This window comes from Falco cherrug, chromosome 6 (genome assembly GCF_023634085.1).
Source record: "Falco cherrug isolate bFalChe1 chromosome 6, bFalChe1.pri, whole genome shotgun sequence".
Classification (NCBI taxonomy): Eukaryota; Metazoa; Chordata; class Aves; order Falconiformes; family Falconidae; genus Falco; species Falco cherrug.
In genome coordinates, this window is record NC_073702.1 from 43470415 (window position 1) to 43497240 (window position 26826).

The 26826-nt window shown below is 40.6% G+C and overlaps 1 protein-coding gene across 1 annotated transcript in view; it reads right to left on the reverse strand.

Moving 5' to 3' along the window:
* Positions 1-14454, reverse strand: part of SHPRH (SNF2 histone linker PHD RING helicase) — a 65220-nt gene extending 50766 nt beyond the window's left edge. The window contains exons 1-9 of the mRNA XM_055713254.1: positions 14288-14454; positions 11477-12148; positions 10975-11104; positions 5793-6011; positions 5431-5509; positions 4491-4641; positions 2660-2765; positions 1908-2164; positions 784-1479 (exon numbers count right to left, since the gene is read on the reverse strand). Of these exons, the coding sequence (XP_055569229.1) occupies positions 784-1479; positions 1908-2164; positions 2660-2765; positions 4491-4641; positions 5431-5509; positions 5793-6011; positions 10975-11104; positions 11477-12118 (2280 nt within the window). The 5' untranslated portion in view covers positions 12119-12148; positions 14288-14454. The remainder of the gene's footprint in view (positions 1-783; positions 1480-1907; positions 2165-2659; positions 2766-4490; positions 4642-5430; positions 5510-5792; positions 6012-10974; positions 11105-11476; positions 12149-14287) is intronic.
* Between the last annotated feature and the right edge of the window lie 12372 nt (positions 14455-26826).

A 26826-nucleotide genomic window follows, 5' to 3' on the forward strand; every position in this document is an offset into this window, starting at 1 on the left:
TCTTGCCTACTAAAAATACAAAGGACAAAACTTGACTACATCATTAATAAAAGACAATGGCTACCCTTGAATACTGCGATAACTATATTTTAAAAAATCCTGTATAGCCATAGTTGCTATATGTGTAATTATTTTATACACATACAGCTATTAGAAATCAAGTAAAAGGACAATACATGGTCTCCAGATGAGCAAGATCCTAAAAGATATGGCAGATGTTATAGACACTGTGCCCCAGTTGCAAAGGTGTTATTTTCTGGAAACACCAAGGCCCAAGACTTCTCTTGTAAAGCCCAAGAACCAGAAATTCACAAGCACACTTTACCTACTGAAACATTCGATTTTATCTAGAAAAAAAATGAGAAGCAACTGTTAGAGAGCTGCTTGGGTGCAAATGTGAGACAACACTACCAGAACAACTATAGTTAGGCCTTTCTAAGTTCCTTGGTAAGCTTTCAGAAAAAAACAAACAAACACACAAAACCTTCCCTCTCAAATCACCTGCTGTTGCAACTGCTCAAAATTTGCTTCCATTTGATAGATACCTAGTCCAATGTATCACCTCCCAGTGACCAACTAATGAGATAAAAAATGAAGAACTAAATGCAGCCAGTCTTTCTGGGACACCAATGCACCATGTGATGCCAAAACATAGGTCTAATAACAAGAAACGCACAATTCTGACACAGAGGACAAAGAAACCCCCGAACTTTATGTGATGCGTCAGACAGGAAGCCCCGAGCCTTGACAAAGTAGCTCGCCAGAATATGAACACAACCTTACCAGAACTCGAAGAGAAGATGATCTTACATGCCTGTTGATCTCATCTACCCACTGATGACAAATAGAACTTGGAGAAATGATCAGAGTTGCTCCCGTGGAAACAGGTTTCATTGCCACAAGGCAATGGGGACAGTAGAAGGGCTTGATCTTCAGGTTTTCCTCTTTGTAGTTTACACATTCCGCATGCTGCCATAAGTAACATTTCAGGCACTGCACACGAGCTTTATAGTCAGCCAACCCAAGCTCACCACAGATGCATTCAAATCGGTATTCAGAGGTGTTAAATGGAAATACAGAACTGCTATGTTGTATGTTACCGCTGGCATGTTCTTGGGAATGTGAGGATTGGTCCTTTGGAATTTCCTGCTGGACATCAGCTGTAGTTTTTGAAACATCAAAATCAGGATGACTGCTCACATCACTGGAGACAAGGAGGCTGCCTTGCAAATCAGGAGACTTTGGGACCACAGCTTCCTGCTGCACATTATTCTCTTTTACAGAGTTCTCACGATCTGCTTCAAATTTCCTGTTATTTTTGCTAGTTGTACAATAATCATGTTCTTCCATGGTGATATCCACCCGCGAAGGGATTTTAATGACATTTTCAGAAGTGACATTACTATTTCTTGATTCTTTGGTTTGAGTTTTAGCATCAATCAGCTGCTTCTTCTGAACACTTTCTGAAGACCTTGCTATCTACAAAGCAAAATTAACCAAGAATATACAGACTTTCTCCTCACCTTTTTTTTTTAATGTATAAACACATCAAGACACAGATATTAAGATTTTATATTAATTTCCAGTTCGAAGATTTGGTTAATATTTACCAGTGTTCAAAAGACAACTTCACAGAACAATACACCACCAGCTCCCACAACACTATTTTAAAAGATTTATGACAGATATAGTTAATATTTTAGGCCCAAATTTAATCTACTTATGATTTCTGCTTCTTTGTTCATGAATGTCAAAAGTAAATGCTTCAATTTTCTTCATTTTTATCAATAAGCCAGTGACGCTGAAATAGTGCACACAGACAACACAGTTGACAGTAGCATGCAATTGGTAGAAATAAGATCTGCATTTGCAACATTCTTTGCAGTAACTACAGCAGCATGTTTTACCTGCTCTTTGGTTCTCTCTCGCTTCTTCTGTTCCTTGTAATTCTTTCCCAGCCTGAAAGACCCAGCCAGACCATGTCCTTTGACTTGCTCTACTACTCGTTCTGCTATTAGTTTTTCTAGAGTCCTTTTGAGAAGCCGTCTATTTCTCTGTATGTCATACCGATATATAGCACTGATGTACTTAAATATTGCAATAATGGATGCTCCTTTCTTCACATTCATTTCCTTGACAGCTGCTAGTATCATCACTCGTAAGCCTGTATGTAGAATCAATGCCAAAAAACTTACAGCTCAGATAAAATGAAAGTTGCCTTGGAGAATGCACATCAAGGGAACTATAAACACTGTGTTCATCCAAAAAATGCAAAATAAAGACAGGCAGGAGTTTTGACAATGCTTTACTTGAGGTAGCCCTACAAATCACTGTTTTTCAATGATTCTTAGACAATAATGAATAGCAACAGAAGCCACTCTTTTTTACCGAAGTTTATAAAAAGGCAGTGTATTTCAGTTAAATGCATAAACTCTTTTACAACAACCTTCAGTTACATGGAGCTCTGTAGAACAGAGTTCTGAGTTGGTAACTTTTAACTGTGGATGACTGTAGCATTGCAATCCTCGATCAGAGTGCTCAGCAAAAGAATAATTTCACTCTGCAGAACTGAAGAGTAGTCTTGAACTCATAGTCAGCAGCCAATATAAGACTGATGCCAAAAGCAAAAGGTATTTTAAAAGTCATCAAAAATACTTACTAGGATATTGTATTTTTTCCTTCAATTTAAGCTCCATTTCCTTTGGTTTTTTCTTTTTATTTCCTTCCGAAGGTTGAGGTGGAACAAAGAAGTTCACGAGCTTACCCTAATGCAGACAACATTAAATAAGTTATTAGCTCACATTTCTTCACAGTCATTCTGAACTTCATTAATCTTTTCACATTTGAAAATAAGCATAAGCTGCTACAGATGTGTAGTCTGATCTCACAAATTTGCTCAGATAGCTCATTTTTAGTGTACAGAGTGATACCCCATTCAGTTCAGTTTCTCAGCAAACTCTTCAGCACCTTACGCTGACAGAAAAAACAGCCCTGTGCAAGCCACTTGGGTCCTCCGCTACTTCAGAATTGTTGCAGGACTGTAGTGGTAAGTGATCTAGGTTACTGATGGGGGAAGGAAAATATGTACTTAATATGTAGCTAGAAACACAAAAGGAGGTACACAATATAGATTGAAAAGCCCTAGTCACCTGTGTAACAAGTCAGTTGCTTTTTAGAGACTGCCCCCCCCAAATTTACTTAATTATTAATGATTCAGGAATAGTGATTTAATTCAAGGAGATGCATATTGAAGAACCAGGACATAAAAAAAGAATCCCAAAGCTGGAACAAATGATTCTATGATTAACTGGATTAACTGTTATAGCTGTATTCATTGACACATCACTCTGCCCTGTCCAACTGGTTTCTTTGCTGAATTCTTTAACACTAACTGCAATAAAATTCCAAACACTGTTTGAGCCTTACGATGAATTGAAATACTTGGAGTAACTCTGACACAAGCCAGGAGTCATTCAGAAAGTGTCTGTTGGAATAAAGCACTTCTGTTTTCTTTTTCTTCAGGACAAAGTCATTTTGTGTTTGAAGACAAGAAAAATACAGATGAAAAGGGGTCTTCTGGATGAGTGGAACAGTACCTTTTAATCACAGACAATGTCACGTAATTCTGTTCATAAAGATCCTAAAATTTTAGCTAAGTGTTTGTCCCAACTACTCATATGATGAAACAGTTTCTAACTCCAGCTCTCCAAAAGCTATGGTCTCTAGCTATTGCTGCCAGTTGATGTCTAGATGCTTTAGTGCCAATACTCCCTTCTTCACACTCCTCAGCGCTGACTCTCTGATACATTTAAGAATCATCTTATTATCTTTAGAACTGGGTCTTTTTAGCTGATAAAATTACAATCAGGCAGGAGATCATTATGAATAGATGTACAGTGAAATGGGCTGCCATCAATTCAAAAGGATGGAACTCACAGAAGTGGCAAAAGTTTACTTAAAATTCTCCCTGCAGGAAGAATTTTTGGTTTTAGTGAGTGTGCTAAGTTTTCACAGAATGCACAGATGAGGAAAGTGAAAAGATACAAAACTAAGCCCATTTATCATATGAAATAGAGGAGGAGCAGAAATCTTTATTCACAGAGTTTAAATCACCCCTATTTTAGCACAGAATGCACGTCCAATGGATGTTTGACACTCATCAACACAATGAAATTAAGGGGAGAATTATTTCCAACATTGTACACTAAGTTACATATTTATACACTCCTGCACTGTGTGTAAACTACCAGCAGCCTATTAAGAGTGCAGTTGCCTGCTAACACTCTTCAACAATGGCAAACTATCAATCACTTCTCATGCAAACCATTCCACTATTTATGCCACCAAGTACCACCTCCTACAAAGCAAACACTTTCACTGTACTTTAATCCAGCTTTAGACCTGGACCTCTATAAACCAGAAAGCAACAAACTCAAGAGAAGTGCATTTCCATTAACTCTTCGTACTAAATCTTATCCTGGTTTTCTTACCTCAGGTAACATCAGATCATCTTGTTTAATGTCTGGTCCAGTATGAGTCAGAATAAGAGCCAACACTTCTACTGTTTTTCCAAGACCCATCTCATCTGCTAAAATACCTCCAGGCCACTGGGGTCCAGCAATTGGATACTCACGGATAATACTAAAATTCAAGTACATTCCCAAATTAAACTGTAGCATGGTGTAACAGAGAAGCACATGTTTAGGGACACACACAGCATAGCTTCAGCAAGGCAAAGTTTCTAAGGTGAGGCATTATCTTTTATTAGATAAACTGAGACTGACAAAAACTAGCAAGTTTTTTGGGTGTACAGACCTGACCGAGAGGAATTCGTATGCCAGAACTTTTTGGATTTTTTTTCCCCTTAACAGGCCTCACCTTCCTATACCTTAGCATATCATAACATTTGTCTCCAAACTATTGAAATACATTCATGTTCACATGTTAAACATCTGAAAGTTATATAGGGAAAAAATAAAACGCAAACTAGTAATCAAAAGGTTCTATTCTAAACAAATTAATGAGAAAAATGAAATAGAATTTGTAATGCAATACTCAGCATTAATAAAAAGCATTATAGTACCTCTTTCCTTTAGACTTTAAAAACATTGGACCAGAAGGTTGAAGCCTCCAATGCTCTATTTTTTTAAAAAAAATGTTAATCTTAAACCCATAAATCTGTACCAAAACTAAAAAAAAAAAGTTAAGAATGTCTTCAACTTGAGATTTACATATTTACCTGTGCTTTATATACTCCAGTTTGCCTTTTTTTTTCCAAATTAAAAATATCACTGTTCTACTCCTTCAGTTGCTAACTGAAAAATGACAGTTATGAATTATCTCATATCCTCAAGGTAAAAGCTGCCAACATGGTTTTCAAAAAGTACAACCCTGAGGCGTTCTCAGAAGCAGGTAACTATAAAAACATACCAGCCTGTAAATGGATTATAGTAGATTTTTACTCCATCCAGAGTGATGACCTCCCGCCATAAGAAGTGCAGTCCATTTTCTATGAAGAAAAGAGTTCATTATGAGGTTTCTCTAGAAACAGCATACCGCTTAAAATTGCTCAGCCTTACTGCGACTTTCAGAGACAAAAAGCAGACCTCTACCTCCACAGTGCTTCATGACCAACAAGATACAACTGCTGTTCAGCAAAATTTAGTTTATCATTTAGGGTACTACCCAAACAACAGCTTTTATAAAAATGGCAATGAAATCATTAACAAAGCTTCAATCAATACAATGCCACTTTCCTCAATTACACCAGTTTTCCAGACTCATATACTTGCCACTGCTCGGAGTGCTTGCAAGGTTCTCTCGGCGAAGCATCCAGTTCACAGCCTCACTTTGGTATGGCCTCAGAATAGGAATTAATGCAGGATGCTGCACATCCTCTCTCAGTAAGTCGATATCCTGCTGATGGGTATGCCTTACAAAGTCATAAAGCTCTTCAATATTTTGTCGCTCTAGTTCCATGTCAGACTCTTCCTCATCTTCCTCCAGCTCATCTGCGTACACCAAATAATTCAAGACATGCATTATCAATCAACCGTGGTCAACACTTCAGTAAATTTTGCTGCAATACATTTATTTGAAATATGAAATAACATGTTTCAAAATATCATATGAAAGCAAGCAATGCAAAACATCATTTAAACGTGCCATGGCTGTACCTGACTCAGCTAGGCAGCAGCAGGAAACAATGAGCACTACTGTCCCAAAATTTAAGATTAACACACTATGGCAATCACAGAGGTATACATAATCAGCAAAGCTGTTCTTTTAGTATTTAGGGATAGAGCAACCAGACCTTATTTATTTAACCAAGACCTTCCACTAAACATTTCCAACTGATACAGAACTACAAGTAACTCACATTTCAGACTTAAATGTTAACGAGTTCATGATCTTCTAGAAAGCAGAAAAAACACAGCGGGCTGTCAAGGATTTGTGTATTTTTCATGAAACAAAGCCTTTCTGGATAAAATAATGTATTAAAAAACCCACAGGCGATTCTCTTCAATGAGTTTTCACATTAACTTTAAATTATCTATCTGGATAAAAAAATTGTAGCAGTAGGACAACATGAAATTCTCACCACTTGCATCATTACAAAAATTCAGACAAGGTACTTTAGAAATTAAAATCCTACCTCAAGAGAAGCATGTACCCTCTAGGACAGAAAGCATAGCCTTCTTTTTTATCCTCTAGGAAAGAAAGCCTTGTGCTTATTTGTTTTTCACATGAAGTGGATATATGGGCACACACAGAATTTAAGCACGATAGAACAAAAATTCATGAAAAATTAAAGGGTCAGCATTTTGGGATATAAGATGAGGGAACAATGGTCTTAGAGGACAAGTTTTAACAGTGTTTTAGGTCTCAAATTAAAAACATCAGTACCAATACCATAGCTGTACAGTTCTACAGTTCAAAGACAAGACGGTAACTCCAGCTAGTATTGGAGGTAAAGCTACCTTGCAGTATTTTTCTCAAAAAAAACCAACCCAAAAACATTTAGAAGCAAGTCAAGGCCAGCATTTTCAACACAAAGTGACTTTAAGGTATATTTAAAAGTATAATATACTGATAAAAAAAGAGAAAACAGCTAGCGGCAGGTACAATTAAATCAAATTATAATAACAATGCTTTCTGCTAACAAAGAGGAGATGTACCTGGCACAAACATCAGAGAGCTTAATCCTAAAATAAGGTTTGGGGCTGCTATTAGGACTCTCATGGAAAGCAAAAGCTTTCTTTCATTCAAGTGAATAGTGAAGGTGAAGAATGGTTTCCAAAACAAACAGCAGGAAATTATGTGCCTATGTATGGCAGCCAGGAGTGCCCTCATCTAATCCTTTGAAGTCAATGGAACAATTCCAGGGCTTCACGAGGAACAAAAGAATTCTAAAAGACATGAAGTTTCTATAAATCCATGTTTATAAAATAGACTTGCAAAGAAGGCAACCAGAGTGCACGTGTAGGATTATTCACGTTCCAGCCAAATGAAAGCACCAAGCAGAACATGCAGCTTTATATATTACAGAACCATTCCAAGGGATCCTCTCACACACATTCCTCACTTCACGGAAAGAACAGAGAAATCAGAGTGATTGCAGGGTATAACTTTGATCGATGAAGTTGATTCATAATGACACTTATCATTACACTTGGTAAAGTAACAGTTTTCAAGTCCCACATTTCAGAGCTTAATAAATTGACTTCTGTATAAACTAAGTAATTCCAGAATTTTACATGAAAGAAAAGATTACAATATAATGTAAAATGTTCTTTTCATATGACTTGGTATGCTTTGTCCATACCTTTTTGTTCATTCTCTCAAAGATAATTTCCCCCCCCTGATTAAAAAGTTCATGTACCACAGGGAGTTTTAAAAGGACACTAAGGAAGTTACTCCTCTCTCAGTTACTTATTAAACAGTGAATATTTAATTATGCTTTCAACCATAACAAAACGTAATTCAATTACATAGCTTTTGTTTCTGGTTTGTTTGGGTTTTTTTAAACCTTCAAGAAACAGATGGTATTACACTACCTGAAAAATCAATTTCTCTGATAGGTTTCATCAAGTATCCTACTTAATTCCTTCAATGACTGAACTAAAGTTCCACTATTGAACCTGCAGTAGGATCTTTACATTTTATCTGTATGGCAGTTTCCAGGTTGCTGTATAAGACTATCTGCATCACTGAAAATGTAATTGTTTTCCTCCTTTATTATGGATGAATAGAAAATTTGTTGCTTCACATTTGGTATTAAAAATTGCCATACAAAGACCAAAACCCTCTTCTTTGTACAAAGAATTTCTTCTTCTTAAGAAAACTGAAGGAAGATCGTATATGGTCTATTCTATTGGCATGCTACTGCATGTGATACTACAGTTCCATGAGACTATGGGAAAACAAACTCCGAAACATTTACCATTCACTAGAAAAGCAATTAAATAGGCATCTTTTTTCTTTAATTAAAAAAAAAATCAATTACGCAGACCATTTTTTTCATATTAAGAACAAAGCTAGCTGGATCTATAGGTGATCTGTGTCTATGCGTTCACTGGAGCAACAAGAACAAACATGCAACATTATACAGCGGATAAAGGATACAAACTATTATAAAACCAGATATTTATTAAAGCAAACAGAGATCCTTGTGTGCAACTCCATCAATGTAAGAAATTGTTCATCAATGGAGATAAGAAGCCTCATCTTGGAATGCTGCGTAGAGTCCATTTTAGGTGTATATTGCGAGTGTTAAAATACATACTTATGTGCAGTTTTACAAAAATTTCAATTTATTCTGTTTTAAAACAGGTGAAATTCAAACACAGACTAAGCTGTTAGAATTTATTCTAACATAAATCCATTTATGCTTCTTAAGAACCTTCATCACCGTAGAATCAAGGCTATATTACTTTATGCTCCATCTGTACTTAAAAACTGTTAGAAAATGTAACTGGTTTCACAGTGTGGAAATATTTATCTACATTAAATTTATACTGAATCTCCATTGGTCAGCCTGCTTGCAAGCTTTCAGTTGTTCTTCATCTCTATTATGCTGAATAAGACATTTAAAGTTTGTTGATGATGCCATCTCACCAATCGTATTTCCAAAAGCATTAGGAATACATTAATAATAACAGAATACATTAAGCTGCACATGCCTTGTGCATCCTTTGTAGGACTTGACTGGTGACCTTCATACATACTCACAACCATTTATTTTGATTCTCCGCACCCTTTATTTAGTTGTTTACATGGCATTCATTGCTGTAGAATCAAGACTATTATTATTTTACACCACATCAAACTGCACATGCTGAAAAAGTTAGAAATTTTACCAACTGGCAACACAGCTCCTTTAGGAGCATGAGGGGTTGAATGGCTTTGGAAAAGATAAGTCAAGGTATAACAACCCATTGCTCAGGTCCACATTCTTGCTCTAGTAACATTCAGGGGCATATCTTCCATTTCAGACGCTACACCACCTCTTCAACTGTAAGCTATACTGAATCACACAGTCCGTAAAAATCTATTCTTTAGCGTACTGAGGACAAATGTCCCAGGTTCCAGCAGAAAATTATTTTTGGTTCTCCAAATAGGTCACTATTCATTTTGTCTGTGAACAGTACCTTTCCCCAACTCTTCCACAATAAGAAGACTGGCAGAGAGGCAAACTGTGCTTCCTGCACATTTTATTTGAGCACTCTTTCAAATGCCTTAGTCATCTCAAGTCTACAAATTCTCAGGAGATATTCTACTTCTAATGTATTTATGATACCACATTTCTCTTTTTGCATTTAAAAATATTATTATTCATTTCTATATCTTAAGCTCTTTATTCTTCAGACTTCTTTTTGGATCTGCTTCAGTGTGCTTTTAAACCTAAACTGACAAGTTGCTATAGTCAGATTACTTCAGTTTTTTGAAGGATGACCTCTTAGATGCAGTATCTTCTCTTCCCCACATACTAAAGTTATACTGGTCCTGGCCCTTTCTTGGTATATCTCGTCTTTTCTGACAGTTGTGCATTTACTCTTTGCAGCAGACACGGATGTACATATTCTACCGTTACCTCTTCCTTTTAGCTTCTCTTTAGCAAGCTGCCTAATTTTTTATACACTTCTGCCTTCTGAAATGAAGTACAAGTATTGGGGGTGGGTGGGTGTGCGCTATGCTTCTGTTGCTTCTGCAAAAGCATTAAAACTCAGTGTATTACTGTCACTGTCATTGAGTCAGTATTCAACTAAGATTTTGAAGCCATTCTACACTGAGGAACAAGACAAAGGTTGGGTTTTCTTAAGTTTCCTAAGCCATGACACTATAAAGTGGTCATTGATCACTCTATAAAAATCTGTCTCTCTACCCAGTATAATCTGGCAAACGTATCTTCAATTTCAAAATGACAACAAGGCCCATATTTATAAGTTTGCACTGGTGTAATTTTAAAACTGTTGTAAAGGCGCATTTTGTAGTACTTCACAAAATTTCTCCTTGGCTTATATTGTAAAGCAGTTATAATGTAGTCACAGTTGTGTGTTAGGCACTAACCAGGAACAAAAGCTTTCCAAACTTAATTCATGGTTCTTTTAAACAGTTCCCTGTGTAACTTAAGACAAGCTACTGTAGAACTGTTCAATCAGCCAACAAGAATCAGTGAAAACTGTATTTACTTGCAAAAAGGTAAGGACTCAAACTTCTATGTGCCTCTGGGTCTTATCTGTAGACAAGGAATATTATATCACCTGTAATTTGACCATAAACTAATCATTATCTGGCCATTATTCATATGCTAACACAGAGAGAATCACTAATAACATTACCTTGAAAAAAATTACCTTGCTCTAGATAGAGGAATAACTTATTATTTTCACTTACATTTAATACTACTGAAAAAAAACAAACCAACATGCTTTAATAACAAAAATTAATCAACATTCAACTGAATTGCATTACCTGGAATTAAAAAGCTATAGAACTTTTCCATGAGTTTTTGGATCAGCTGATTAGCTTTCTTGGGTCTCCCACCTCCATCACTGAGAAACTCTGGTTTACTTAGCCCAGCTTCCAGAAGGTAAATTCCAACCTGTGAAACGGTTATACAGTTAATCATTTCAATAACTGTTAGAAAAGTATGAAAATAACAGCAGTGCTTTGAAAATTAGTAGACAGGCAGATATATCCATTAAAAATCACCACATAGAGGATACAGAACACTGCAGGTAAAAGCTTCTGTGATTCCTTTGGGTAACGCATTACTAATGGTGCAAAAGTAAAAACAGATTTTTAGGCAAAAACATACTGAAGACATTCATAAAGGCAAGCAGAAACTACATATTTTCATCACATTATATAAATGCACAGCAGTTGCCAGACTTTGTTGTTCTGAGGTTTTTGTTTTATATTTCAAACAAACAAATGAACATTTAAAATGCAAAACAAATATATTAACCCATACCTTTAAAACCTGAGCCTCTCCAGGTCTTTGATAAAGTCCAATTATCTTTTTCTTTTGCAGCCATCTCAAGCCTTCCAATATTTCACCACTTAAAGTTGGCTCCACCAAAATACGTTGTTCATAAGCACCCAGGTATTCTTTTGTTTCATTACTGTACTCCTCTTCACTTCTTTCATGAACACAAACCTGTAGCTGATCATCAGAGTCTCCTCTCATCAAGGTAAAGCTCCTTTCATGGAATTCCTCAGTCAGAATTTGCTCAGAAGGAAGACGAAGAGCAAATTCTCCCAACAAAGCTTTCCAGGACCCATCTACACGATATGGCAAGACTATAATATTTAGCTGTACTGACACAGGAGTCAAGATGGAGTAAGAGTCTTCCTCATCATTAACTGTCAAAAACTTAACAGATTTTGAGCCACTACCTTCTTTCTGAATGAGATCTTCATCAATGCTATCATCATCTATAACAATGAAAGATGCAGAAGAAGTGCTTGGACCTGGAACGTGGTCCTCATCAGTCAGTTCATCATCTAATGTTATCACCTCATTTCTCCGGTCTTCATGCATATTCCAGCAGAGCTCTTTCTGTTTCTCCTCATCTACTTTTGATGGAGGTGCACGTTTTCGACGACTACTCATTTTGTCGTTTTCTTCAACAGTATTTTCAGTCTGCGAGATGAAGTAAATTAGTCAGCAGTAAGTATTACAAAAATCAAACACTGACACTGAAATTTCACTGTGCAGTAGCTGCTGAACTTGCAAGAGGTGCACTAAGAAATCCAACTGTTCAGAAGAGACAGTTTTACAGCGCCTCCCCTGTCCCTGTGCCATCACACAAAGCTGGACATGAAGCATTTGCCTTATACTACTACATCTTACCAATTTGCCAGACAGCTACAGACAGAGATCGACAAGAACACTACATTTCACAGCTGTTACTCAGAATCTTGTGTGAAAGATATAAAAAGAGAAGCAGTGGAATCCCTCAGAGGCGGGGGTGGAGGAAGATGGCAAAAGAAACTCCACAAAAGAAAGTGCAGGAAGTACAGGAGATTTGGGGGTGAGTGTGGGGGAAAACACACACACACAATTCTTTCTTCCTTTCAAAGCCCACATTGAGATGAAACTTTAAGCAAACCTAACACAGGGCTAGTCTGAAGCTGCCACTACATAAAATACGGTTTAGAGCCTCAGCTACCAAGTTGTGTCCTTAGAAGTCCCCAGTGACCTTGCTACTAGTATTGAATACTTTTATTTTCCCAGGAAACTGCATCCTGGAATGTGGACATACAAACTGCTTGCAGAGGAGGGACTATTCTATTGTGCATTTCAGCAGGACCAGTCAGCAAAGTAAATGCATACATAGTCTTACTGATTTTGACTAACTGCATAGTGAAGTCAAGCTACACACAGCTCCTTGACCAAACCTGGGCAGTGAAAAGATTTTTGTGGACAAAATACTAGAAAATAAAACACACATGCTAAACACCACACATGAAAAAGATTATGAAATATCAGACCTATCTGGCAAACACATACTCAAAACTACAGGCTCATACTTAAGTACTCAAACTAGAAGTAGCCTTTTAAAAAAAAAAATACTGTTTTTATAAGAGGCTTGAACACAGCAATAGATTTATGAACTCATATTCATCAGCACCGTCTTTATGAGCAAAGGCAGGAAAATATTTAGATATCCTTGTCAATTCACCTTCTGCATACAACTTTTTAAAGCATGTATGAAGATGAAAGGCAAATATTCTAAGCTATAAATCCAGTATCCCACATCCTAATGTTAAAGGGCTTTATGTTGGAACAGGCCAGAACTCCTAGAATTCTGTATAATTTTAAAAGGGTCCTATAAAAAAAACCCAAACAACAACAACAAACAACAAACTTAAATTTTAAAATTCATGAAAGCCAAAAGAAACATTAAGAAATATACAAATCTTGCTGTGTTTGGCTTTCGAAGCCAACAGAACTACGGGAAGGAAACACGGGATTTTTTTTTTTAAATAATTTCACATAAATATCATGCACACCGCGCGCTGCTGACAGCAAGCGCAGCCAGCCTCAGCGGCGAGCACCGGGATCCCTGCGCCACCAGGTCTGCGTGTGCGCACCGGCTTCACCGTCACACGCCGCTGTGCAAACCGGGGCGAGCTGCTGTTTGCGGAGAGCTGTTCAGAACTCCCAGGGCCGGGGCGGCGGACCCACGCCGCCAAGCCGGCACCTGCCAGCACACGCACGCCCAGCACCGCTGCGGCCCGGCGGGGCAGCACCGCGGCCGGGAACCCGCCACGCCAAGCGGCCGGCGGCTGCCACCCCCCCGGCTCTTGCCCCGGCTCCGCCGCCAGGCCGCGGGCGGATCTCGCCGTCCCTAACGAGGAAAGTTACTTGCAACTCGTTAAGGAGACACCAGCGGCGGCGGCGCGCACCCCTCGGCAACCGGGGCCAGATCTCCCGCGGCACCTGCCGCCGGAGAGGTCAAAGAGGCGGCACCGCCGCGCACCCCCCGGCCCCGGTCACCACGCGGCCCGCGAGGCCAGGCGAGGAACGAGCAGCCGCCCCGGAGCGCCCACCGCGCCCCGGGACACTCACGCAGGCCCCCGGGCCGTCCAGCCCCGCCGCGGCAAGGCCGCCCCGCCTCCCTCCGGCCAGCAGGTCGCCGTGCGCGCAGGGCGAGCAGGCAGGCGGGCGGACTGGCCACCGGCCGCCCCCCCGAGCCCGGGGGCGGCCCCGCACTGCGGCCCACGGAGCCGCGCGGGTGAGGGGAGAGGGGAGCAGAGCCAACCGCCGCCGACGTACCGGAGGGGTAACGCTGCTACGGCCGCCCCGGCGGCCGCGGCTCCTTCCCCGCTCGGGGCGGGCCCCCTCGCGCAGCGGCAGCGGGGGCCGGGCTGGGGCCGGCGGCGCAGGACGCCGACGCCGCTGGCACAGGCTGAGGGGCCTCCCGGGCAGCGGGGGTAGGCGGGCACGGGGATGCGCGCGCACCCGCCCTGGCCCAGCCGGCGACCAATAGGGCCGGCGGAAGGTGACAGTTCCCCCCGCCCCCCACGCCGGCCGACCGAGCAACGGGAGGGCGAGGGGCGGCGCAGGCGCAGGCGCTGCCCCGGGCAGGGGGGCGGGAGCAGCGCTGCGCGCCCTCAGGGGGGCGTGGCTGAGGGCGGGCCGGGAACGAGGCTGGGGTGGCGCTGGCGGGCGGGGCTGGGGCTGGGGCTGTGCCAGCGGGAGGGGGCGGCCGCTTGGCGGGGCCGGGCGGCCGCCCGAGGTCTAGTATCGGCCTGTGTTGCCTAGGCACGGCCTTATGACATAGTGAGGAAAAGGGGGAATGGCCTGGGTTACACCCGTGAAAAACGAGGCTAGAGGGTACTGGGGAGGTTAAAGCCCCACCTCGGCTCTGTGAGGTATTTCAGGTCTCTGCAACAGGTGTTTGTGTCAGGGGCGATGCACTAAAGGCCACTTGGGGGAAAAGTAACGAAAACCTGTTGCCTTGAGTGACTTTAAGCATGAGTACTACACTGACAGCCCTTGTGTCATTGCTTTGAAAGATCTTACTGGGTTTATAAACTCTCAGGGAGCAGAGGAGAAGCTCTTCTTTCCATGGCCAGTCACAAGGGAGGGTGACACTGAGAAACTATTTGTCATAGTGGTAATGATGGAAACCTTGATGAGGTCCATGAGGTGAAGCCATGTTGACAGAAGAGGGGCATGCAAACATCTGTTAGGTCATGTGGCAAGAGTGATATAAAGAGTGGATTTCTGGGCAATTAGCACTGCAAAAAGGCAAAAACAGTCCAAATGAATTGTTAACAACTATTGCTTCAGTAAAAACTAGAAAAACATCTTTCTTCTGAAATGCAAAAAGAGCTGTAAATATGTGAATTGGAAAGCCCTTTACAATAAGAAGGTGTTCTTGTAGCACTCCTTTCAACCATTTGTTAGTATTTGTTTTTACAAATTAATTCATTACTCGTTTGTGTCAGATTTTCCACCATTTTCAGCCCTTTTGGAAGGGCAAAGCCCCTGTGGGTTCAGCGGAGCTGCTCAAAACTGTGGTGTGCAGTGGTAAAGAGAACTTTCAGAATGTTGGCCCTTACGCCACAGTGGTTTGGCTGGCCCTTGTGCCATGGTGGTTTGGCTGGTTTAATTCACAATGTTTCATTTGCTACGTGAGCATTTGGCATTCCTATATGAAAATTCACTTAAAGATCATCACTCAGTGCTATGTTGCAACAGTAAGTCACAGCAGAACAGACACAAAGGGAAGACACTCCAGCGTATGTTGGTAATAAATAACAGCAACCAAGGGGATGCAAAGTGATCAAACCTGTTTTATGGGGAGGTTCCTGGCCCCACGGTTTGGTGGGGGCCGTGGTTGGGCAGGGCTGTGGACAGCCAGAAATTGGCCCTGCTGGGGCAAGAACTGACAGCCCCAGGGGCTGATGTGGGGTGCTGGGCTGGGAGGGAGCCATGGGTGGCTGGGCAGGGACAGTCAGGGCTGGTGGTGCCCTGAAGATGCTGATGCTGGTGAGTATTTGCTGGTGCTGCAAGCACAGCTTTACTGCTAGCAGATTTTCTGGCAACTGTATGAAGAAATTGTTGGGGAGGTGGCAAAACAGGTAGTTTTGCTCAAAGTAGGAAGAAAGTGCTGTTAGTTCAAAAAGCTTAAGGCCAGACCTGGATCACCCTGTGGGCGCAACTAGTGGCTTGGAGTTGTCATGGGGGACTTTCTGTCTTCCTCCTAATGAGAAGGTCTTGGTAAAAGATCCTGATCCTCCTTTTTTTTTTTTTTTTTTTTTAAACAGAGCCCTTTTATTTCTGGATGTGCCTTTTGGGATTTAGCTGTTGACTCAATCGGTAAGGTAGCAAGCAGTTGAAGTAGTTGAAGTTATGTGCTTCTTTAGGAATTTATGAAGCAACCATGTTTCACTCCCACCTCCTGGCATGCAGCCATATGCCTGGGTAGGCAGCTCCCTTTAAAAGGATGACATCCAGGTTCATATTGCAAGATGTGAACATCAGATTTTCCCATCCTGAACTGGATCTCTCGATGACAGGAGTCAAGGCAGCCAGAGTACAGCAGCTCCTGTCACGGCCACTGAAGTGAGGGGGTCACAAAAGCTGTATGCTGTCAGTCTGGGGCGGCGTGGATTCCCCCTGTGTGGGATCTCAAATGCGGGACTCCTCATGCAAGCGTTCTGTACCTGCTGTTGATGACTTGATGGTGTGAAAAAGTCCCACCAGTGACTGCTGCTTATCTTCCTCCACTTGATCGAGTCTGGGCTCTACTAGCAATGGCAAATAGGAAAGAAAAGGACATTCTGCCAGGTTGAACAATCACTGTTGCCTGCAGTCTCTAACCAAGGGTGCCTGGGAATACACAGAATACAGACTTCACCTAGTCCATTGTGATTGCTTGCCTTTCTGTTTTGGGTTTGGATGGCTCTGAAGACAAGCCTTTGTATTAAGCTTGCCCAGGAATGCTAGCACCAGTGGCAATGCATTGCATGACTGTCCAATTATTCCAACAAGACTCGTGTGTCAGAGGTATGGCAGGCCTGTGCCCTTATAAAGGGTATGGAAGGGTCATCACAAGCATGAGTGAAACAGAGGTTGCTGGGTTCTTCTCATGCTGAAGGTCAGTCCTGCTTAAATGCAGATGGGAAAAGCTCCTTCCAAGCTTTACGTACAATATCAGCTGTGCCACTTGAGGGAAAAGCTGCTCCCAAGCCTTAGGTACAATATAGGCTGTGCCACTTGCCCAGGAACTAGCCTGTATCCACTGGTGTGCCTGATGGAGGCTACAGGTGTAGCCTGAAAGGTTTCCTATAGGGATCCATAATTGCTGTCAAGTCTGATCTGTTAGTAATTTGAAACAGCTTTATTAATGTCCTGGGATCCACAACTAGCAATAAAGTTAGCAAGGAACATTGTGGTATCCTACTTCATCATAATCTGTAAACCCTGCTTAAATGTGATGGATCTATCCTGACAACAACTCACAGTTTTCCAGTTCAGAACTGTGAGCTCCCCAAAAGCTCTTTGTAAGAGTGAATATTCCAAATTTCTGAAGGAACGCTAAACTTTCGGCACAGGCTCCATCCACTTCTGAATCCAGTAGCAGATGAATCATCCAGAGAAATTTTCCTGATCTCCTTCAAACTGAAAAACACATTACAGAGGTAATGTTCTGGCAGTAATATTCTTACCTAGCCCTTACCCTAGCTTCCCTGGGAACTGATGACCATGAAAACATTGCCCCTTTTCCACTAAGAGCTCGAAAAGCACTTCTTTGATTCAGACTTCTCCAATACAACTATATGGCAGCATAAAAAAGAACAGACAAAAATGACTGAACTGAAACATTACATCACATATTCTCCTGCAGGAAAAGAATGAAAGAAAAACACAAGACAGATGGTAGTCAAATCACTCACCCATTATTAGAAACTGCTCCAACAGTATACACTTCAAGAATTCATATAGAAATAGCAGATAACAATCCATGCTTCAGCAAACTTGGTTCACAGTCTAAGGGCTGTGAATCTCCTAGTAAGTCCTGTTCTTTCAGTTAACTTATGTATTTCTTTATTATGCATGTCTTCTATTTAAGGATTTCCTCTCAGGGTTTGGATTTGTGCCATCTTTGGTAGTGATGGTGGTTTTTTAAGATTTTTAGTCTAAAGCACTTGTGAAAGTGAGCTTTATTTTCTTATCTGGATGTCATAAAAATTAGTAAGCAAGAAAGGAACTTTTCTGCATTCAGAAGAGGGGAAAATACAATGGCACCAAGAAGGTGTCTTTTCTGGGTAATGATTTCTGTCTGAGCCTCTCTTTTTCTCTCACTCCCATTCTGTAGGAAATATTTTCTTCAATCCTCAGGATAAACGAGGTGTATTTTGAAAGAAGGGTCAAGAGCAGGTGGAAGAATGCCCATTTCTATTCAGCAACTAATGACTAGGGATTCTAGTGATTAGTACCTGGTAATTTCCCTCCTGTTCTAAAGAACTTGAATGCATGAAGGAAGATAATTGCCATTTAATTTAATGAAATAGAAAGGAACAGTGTAAAGAGAAGAGAATATGACATAAAATGAGACTGTGTGGTTTTTGTAACCACACTTGAGAACATAGCCTCCTTTGCCTATGGATAAAAATGCCCCTTTGCTCTCAGTAACAACCTTTAAATCCTGGAAAAAGTATGCAAATAGAAGCAGGAGGCATGCTACTTTGCAAAAGGTTTCTTTTTTGAGGGACGATAGAGAAGAGAAAACAGTGTGTTAGTCCATGTGATATTTTAGAGTCCTTTCCACCAATATTTTGGTTGCAAAGGCAAGCAAAGATTTTCTAAAGAAAATAAAATTTGTATTTGTCTCCACATTGGTTCTGGTGGTAGGAAATGTGAACAGTTGCAGAAAAAGAATAAAACTGAGGGCAGACAGACTATATTCCCTGCACTAAAATGATTGTACTTTATGCTGAAGAGCTAACTGAGCATCTGTGCACCTCAGCAACCTAGGTAGAAACCCACTTACTGTGTTAATTGGTTAGTTAACTAGTAGGAAAAATCTTTTGAGTTCTACAGATAATCATATCATATCATATAGATATTATCTCACCATATGATAGAAATGAAAAGATGGATCCCTATGGAGACAATATGGCTTCAGTCTATTCCAGATTTATAAACTTGTGGTCAGTATTCTGTGCCCTGGTAGGAAATCATGTTCATAACCTCAACTCTACCCAGCTTCCTTAGTGTTTAGTGGTTTAAAATAATTTAGTTATATTAGTGGGACTTCTAAAGTGTTACCATATAATTGCTGCCATCCACAGTGCATAATCCTGCTTCAGGCAAAAGAGTAGAAGATTTAAATACTTTTCAGAGAGCTACAAAGAGCAGAGTACTTTTGTGTGCCAGAAGCAATCATGTAAGCCAGTAGGCTAACTCCTCAGCATGCAGGGAGCAATACCATGGAGCCACGGGATGGCAAGCCTCTCCTTTTTCACTTTTTCAGGGCTTCAGTTCTGTTTTTTCAAAATAGCGAAGTTCAGTGTATCACTTGTACCTTTCTGCCTCTTAACACAGCATCTCCTGGAGGAATCTATCTGCACCCCATGGAATACGACTCTTCAGGCCATCTGTCTCAGCTCACGTGTATGCATAATTCTTATACACCCTTGTCCATCTGCCACTCAGCTGAGCTACGTGCTGGTTTTGTGAAAACCAGGTGATACACCTGACCTCAGGACTGACAGTAGCAGCTGATCAGTACTGGTGGGACTTAAGCCCATCTCCCTTTTTCCAAGAGAAAAGGACGGTTAAAAAGACTATCTAAATATAGAGCAGGAAAAAAAAAAATAACCATGTCATTGCATCTAGGACATCGTCTAGAGTTACTATGTAGGATTTGGAATCCAGTTCTTGGAGTTATTTAAATATATACCTAAATAAGGTGGTTTTATTGCTTTAATATTGCTTTTATGAGCCTTTTTTTTTTTTTACATAACAAAAATATGTAAAGGAAAAGTTAGCAGTTCCTGAGAAAAAGCAAGCCCTCTAATAAAACTGAAATTGAGTAAATAAAATGTTTATTATAAAATCAGTAAAATCATTTGGAAATTTAGGCTCAAAATATAGATGTTTATAGCATAATATGTGGCACTGGTTTGGAGAAGAGCTGAAGGACACTCACAACAGAGACATATTTCAGAGAGCATCTATTAGAGATAAATTTCTTGGCAGTGAAAAATCTTTATTTTCACACTCTGGCAAGAGAAGGTTTGAATTCATAGCTAACTCTCTAATATAAAAATTAAGCCAATCAGAATGCCTTCATGCAAAATTCTTATCTGTGGTCTGGATTATACATAAAAAGGTAACTCAAATGGAAACTGAAACAAAAATGCGCAGCCTTCTGGAAGAATTTTATTTTGGCCACTTTCCTCATAAAGAAGTGAGAAGCAGTCTTTGCGTATTCTGACAAAGAAAATATGAACTTCGACAGGGATGTTATTTCCTTGATCTGTAAAATTAGAAGTACAGAAAGATCTGCAGTACTGAAGTCACAAACCAATGTATTTATTTAACACAGATTAAAATCTGCCTCCGCAGATGTTTTCTTCAAGTTTAACAAGGTTTGATGTTAGAATTAGTTCATAAAGATTGATGTAGCTTCATGGCAGAAGTTTTATAATCATGCTCTTTAGAGGAGTGTTATATTTAATTATCTGTCCAAAATTCACCTTCGAGCCCACTTGGATTATTACACTGACTCAGAAAAAGCACCTGATTTTACACGGGGGTAGGATGTATACTCCACACCGCCCAGCATTTGTTCTGATTCTGAGCTGAGGGAGCAGGCAGTGCTGAATCACGGACTGCACAGGGCATAAAACAGCCGAGCAGATATCACAAAGCTGTCAGCAAACTACCCAGTGCTTATCTGGATGTTAGCGCCAGACAATGTTCCTGGTAGAAGACGTAGGTATATTTCTATCTGCAGTATATGAGGTAGTTAGATACTATGCGGCACTATGCCACGAGGGAATTACAGTGAGGCAGCTCTCGGCTGGGCAGCTGAACCGGCTGCTTTGTTCTGCTAATGCAATGGGATCTGGTCCCTTATAACTTTTCTCTGAAAAGCACAGTAAATCTGGAACAAGAGAGGCCTGAGTGTGATAGTATGAGGCTCATACTGCTGTACAGTGAGAGATGTTAAGAGACCAGGATCCTCTAGACCCCCTGCCATGTGGGGCACTGGACCAACTCTCTAGTAGAAGGGCGCCTGAAGCATCCCTGAGCTGACCTTTTACTTTGGCCTGGGGCATTAACTCACTAAGGCAGCAACTAATGAGAGAGTATTTTCTCTGGATATAAATGTCATTGTACTTCCAATAATATATACACCTACACTTGCTAATCAAACTATGTTTTTGCATCTCTTTGGCCTAACACTTAGAAATGCAATGAGCAAAAAGCAATGAGAACTTGGTTTGGGCCCCCAAATGTGTGTTTGGTTTTGTTCTACTACATGGTACCACAGGGACCCCAACCTAGTGGAACTGATGGAACAGCCCGTGTAAATGAGCAGCTCTGGTTTGTGGCTTATAACCAACACAAGGGGTGCAAGGGGCGCAAGCAATTGATGTACTTTATTTTGGTACTTCTATACATAGTCACCTTTTCCAATTACAGAAACCTGTAATTGAATTTTAATATTTTTCTTTAATCTCCAATATCTGTAGATTATCTTTTCATTACTCCCCATCCAACTGAACCTAGCTACATGGATTGTGTTCTAGCTGTAAAACAGTAACAACAAATAATTCTGTGTCTGCTGTACTCTCACTAGGGTAGACGAATAATCTGTTACGTAGCACTACAATTACGAAGTTTGCACACAAATTTCAATAATAAACCATGCTTCAACATGATCTCCTTGCTACTTTCAGTGCTCTGAGGAGTTTTCTTTTGGACTTGTTTCATTATAAAGCATTTTCCTGCATGGTGACCCATCTGTGTACCACAGGACTGTTAGTACTTCTTAGCTGGGGTTGGTAGCATCTACCTTCTCTGGCCGGGGAAATGAGTCAGCAGAAATGACTGTGCATCACTGAGCAGTCTCAAGGGAAAAAAAACCAAACACCTTGTCACCCAATAAAACAATGAAATACTATACCTCACAACCCTGCTTGAGCAAAAATAAATCTTTTTAATTGAGGAGGTAATGGGGAGATGCCAAGAGATGTGAGAATAGGCTTTTATTTGAAAAATGATTGTGACAGAAAGTAACGGGGTCAGAGCAAAATAAATATTTTCCGCTTTTTCCAACAAAGTATTAGTTTTCATTATCTTCAGTTTGTTTCTCTGGGCAGTAGGGACAGAATACAAAAATGTAGCAAAAAAAATTCTCCTAGGATGTTTATGGACCTGCAGATGTTCCTAATAGATGAAGTCCTGGGTCTGCAGCACAGATGGAAAGTGATAAATGATTAAAGATGTTATAGGATATAAATAACAATACTACAATGTTGTGTGTGGAGACCTCAGCAAAACAAGGAATGCTTGTATTCTGGCTTGATAAGCATCTTGTTTATGGCTTATCACAAATTGCAACAGTTCTGGCTCCTGCCCAAAGCATAAGTCAGTGTATTTCTGTCAAGGCCCTAGGAGCAGCACCAGCCCTAGCTGTCTCTGCCTGGCCACCCCCCTGGCTCTCTGCCCCTGGCTCTGTCCCATTCCCAGCTGGGGTGGTGGGACAGGCCTGGCTGCCAGGCCCTGCCCCGATGGACCCTCATGGGGGTCCCCGCTGCCACTGGCCCCCGGGGAGCCCTATGACATCTGTGCTGCAAGGAGAGCAACAAGGATGCTTCTACCACAGGCCATGGATTGTTTTTCCTTTCTCCTGTACTTGGAAACAGCATTTGTCAGGAAGCCTTCCAGAAAAGATAAACCTGGTGGGAAATACCCACAATATCCAGTTTTAACCCCAATGAGCAGAAATGTGGCAGTGCTATGTGCAGCTGCTGGTGAGGTTCTACGGAGAGAGAACGGTCAGACGAGCTTCCTGTGCTCGCTGCTGCCCCGCAGTCAGTCCAGCTCGCGGCACACGTCAGTGTTAATGAGTGTGGTGTCAGAAGACCTGAAGACAAGACATTGCTGATAACACAAGAAAGGCCAGGTTATTTTCAGAAAACCAGCTGAATAACTTGCTGTTATTTATAAGTTATCCACCAAAAGTGGTTTAACCCTGAATGCCAAGTTTTCTTTTGCTTTGCTACCCTGGTAACTCCAAAAGAATTATCTGTACCTGATGGTGGTGTTTCAAAATTTTGCTCCTTAAGCCAAATAAACACCATTGTTCGAGCAGGGAAAAAACGGGTAGTGTCTGCACCACGTAAACCTTCACAGACTTTTTGTCCCAGCTTCTTGTGACTTAAGAGCTTTCCTAGGAAGGTCCTGCCCAGGCAGCCACATTTTCCAGTTCTGCCTGATTGGGCCCAACCAAAATTGTTCAGGCTTGGGTTTCGTTTGTCTGATGAGAGTTTGATGTTGACTTTTTGGTGCCAGCTTTCCCAGGCAAAACACTCCTTCCACATCAACCTCTGCACAAGGAAGGTGGTTCCCTGAGGAGCCAAGCTGCTGTTTTCCCCACTTGTGCCTTGCATTTCTGAGGAATTTTGGTGAAGTTAGTGTTGTTTGGAGCACAATAACTTAAATTTGAGTGATCATTAAGATATGTGTAAAAAAAAGGAGCATAAAGGACAATCTGCTCTAAAGTGGTCTTTATCATTTATTCTTCAAATGCAGACAGTTCCTTATCTCATAGCCTTAAAGTATTATGTACTAAACAAATAGCTTTCTTGTGATTAGCCAACTTCTGATATGCAATTACCATAATAATTGTAGGCATTATACGCTTCTGTCCACAGAGTAAGAACTGCATCTAATCAAAATTATCCTGCAGACTATATAAAGATGTGACACATTTTTAACAGCATTGAATGCAGAATACCTTCAAAGAAAAGGTTTCTGAATACATTATCTACACTATAAAATTTAAAATAGCATCAAACTGAATAACAGCTTCCTCTCACCCACATTTCGTATCTCCAACCAAGAGAGTTAAAATGGGCGAAGAGATAAGACAATTTAATCTCAGCATCCTAAAAAGTACAATTTACAACAGTGAAATGTTAGGAGACTCTTTTCTAACACTCCTTGGAGCTCTTCCAGACTCTCATATGTACCCTGCAACCTCAAGGAGCTGATGTGAGCTCTGGTCTTGCAGCATCAGGTCTTCCTTGCAGCAACAAATAAGGCAGCATGTCTCTCTCCTCAGCTGTGGGGATCTTGAACTAGGAAGTATGTGCATGGGTAGAAGGCATACCTGTGATGCATGGAAAACATGTGTGGTGCTCCCTCCATAAAACAGTGGTTCCTCTGAATGCTTACTGAACAGACCTTCTTATTATTTATTTATTTATTCATTTATTTATTCATGAGGCTTTTACAGCTTTAGAAAGGAATAAACAAAATTTAAAATGAACTAGACACCTAAAGCTGAAGGCAGCCTTCTCACCAAATATCCCTGAATTCCCCTTCTCGGCCTGCTCCTCAATTTCTAAAAAGAAAACTGAGGGCACAAACTTAAAAGCTCTGTTAAATGAGAGTGGACTTAAGCATATGTCCAATTACTGTTTGGGATTATATCTGCTTTAGCAGGGGGCTGGACTAGATGATCTCCATGGGTCCCTTCCAACCCTGACGGTTCTGTGATTCTGTGACTCTATACATGTGTCATCAGTCTGTTTGCATATAGCCACAAAATGAAAGCAAATGGGGAAGACTTTTCATGTAGATTTTAGTGAACAGTCAAATTTCAGGATGATTGAGAAAATAGGTTGAAAATGTTGTATAAATCATTTGAGTGGAGCATACTACATTGTCTGGTAAAGGAGAGTAAGAAGAAAGAATGATGTGCAGATTTGCTTCCTCTGTTGAGAGTGATTGGAATGTGAAGAAACATAAAAGCCGGGTAGGACATAAGATGTTTAATTAGGCTGAGAGATCTAATAATAGATTTGAAAAAAACAGTTTCCTGAGATCTGAACACAAGGAAAAGAAGATAAACTAAGTTCAGGTACAATTTAGAAATCAGAAACACAATAGGAATTAAGATGTTTATATGCAGAACTAGCAAGTGTTGGTTGAATTTAAATAAAGACATGGAAATCAATAGCTGCTTATTACTGTAGTGACAGCAGCTGTCAAATCAATCGAGCTGGTTTGGGGTAATTTATTGGGGACTCATGTTTTACAGCTGAAGAAAAAGTGCAATGATGATGAAAAAGAGTCTGTTTAGAAGCTGTTGCCAAGAAAAAGGAAAACAAAAACAAAAACGAAAACAAAAACAAGTTATGTGCTATAAAAACTTTAAAAAATGCCCTCTAGAATAAAAATAAAAGGCTATGCCATGAAATTAATATGTGCTTACACAGAAGGGTTGTACATATAATTTGAAATCCACAAGGACACTTTGTTTTAAACTCATCATCATGAATATGCAGGTATTCCCTAAACATAACTAACCGCTATTTAGAATTTTTTTTCAAGTAAGTCTTCTTAATTTAGTGAAGCAAGTGTTGATTACCTGTGCACTTTACAGTATGACAACACAGCGCTTCAGCTATATATTCTTCCTGTCCCTTGATCCGTTCACGTCTAATCAAGTTTGAAGAATCACCTTGTGAGTTACAATTAATAATCTATACACACGATTTACATACGTGAAGGCATTAGTGGTTCCATGAGGACCCCACTTTCCTACCCAGCCCTAGTAATCAGGTAATCAGGCTGCCTAATGATCACAACATCCTCCACTTCTGAAAATCACCTCTTTGAGTACTGGGTTGTACCTCCCCAGGGCAGAGACACCCTGTTCTACAGCTGCCCCAGCGCTTATCTTTGAGACTTTTTTTCAGGTTTCAGTGATTTTTTTTTTTGTGACAGTTGCAGACTGAATCGGTTTTGGTATTTTTTTTCAGGCTGTGGAGGCAGTAGGCACAGTAAATACACTGGCTTTATTTCCTTAGAAAACCAAGATAAGAGTGTTCTTTAATTAAAACTATGTGAGTCTTGGGTTTTGTTCACTGCTTCTGGCCTTTCTTTTTGATCACTTTCTGTTCAGCCCCAGGGCTACAGATAATATTTGAGATTTTCAGACACTAATGATTTTAGGCGCATCCTTTTTCTTAATGTCCAATTCAAAGCTTATGAGAGGGTTTGGTACTTCAAAACATTGTTACTCCAATGTTTATAGAAACTCAGAATCTGTTAGTGTCTTATAACTCTGTTTTGCTCAACAAAGGCCAAAAAATTTATACCAGCATATAAAGAAGATATGCAGGAGAGCAAACATCCAAGAGTGATGTTTGAAGCTCTGTGACCTAACGCATGAACCAAATGTGAACCATTAATCATAAGAGGACTGGAGATAAAAATGAAGAATTTCGTAGTTAGAGAATGGGTGGCTAAAGGCAAATAGCTGATGGAAATGCAAGATATAAAGCATTTGAATATACTTACTGAGGACCAGCATTCACAGTCAATGAATGCAAGCTGCTGGATCAGCTGCCTCAGCCATTTCATCAGCAGTGGTGGTGTTATGCTTGATGTTTGTTTTCCTGCCTTAATAAAGGCAATTTTTGTAATAGATCCGGTGTTGAGTTACATAGCTGGACAAGAGTAGGAAAGTCTTATTCTGGAGGAACGGGGATTTGAAACAGGCTAAGGACCAGCCAGCTATAGCTAGTGGCTGAGGAGCCAGGCACCCCAGGCGA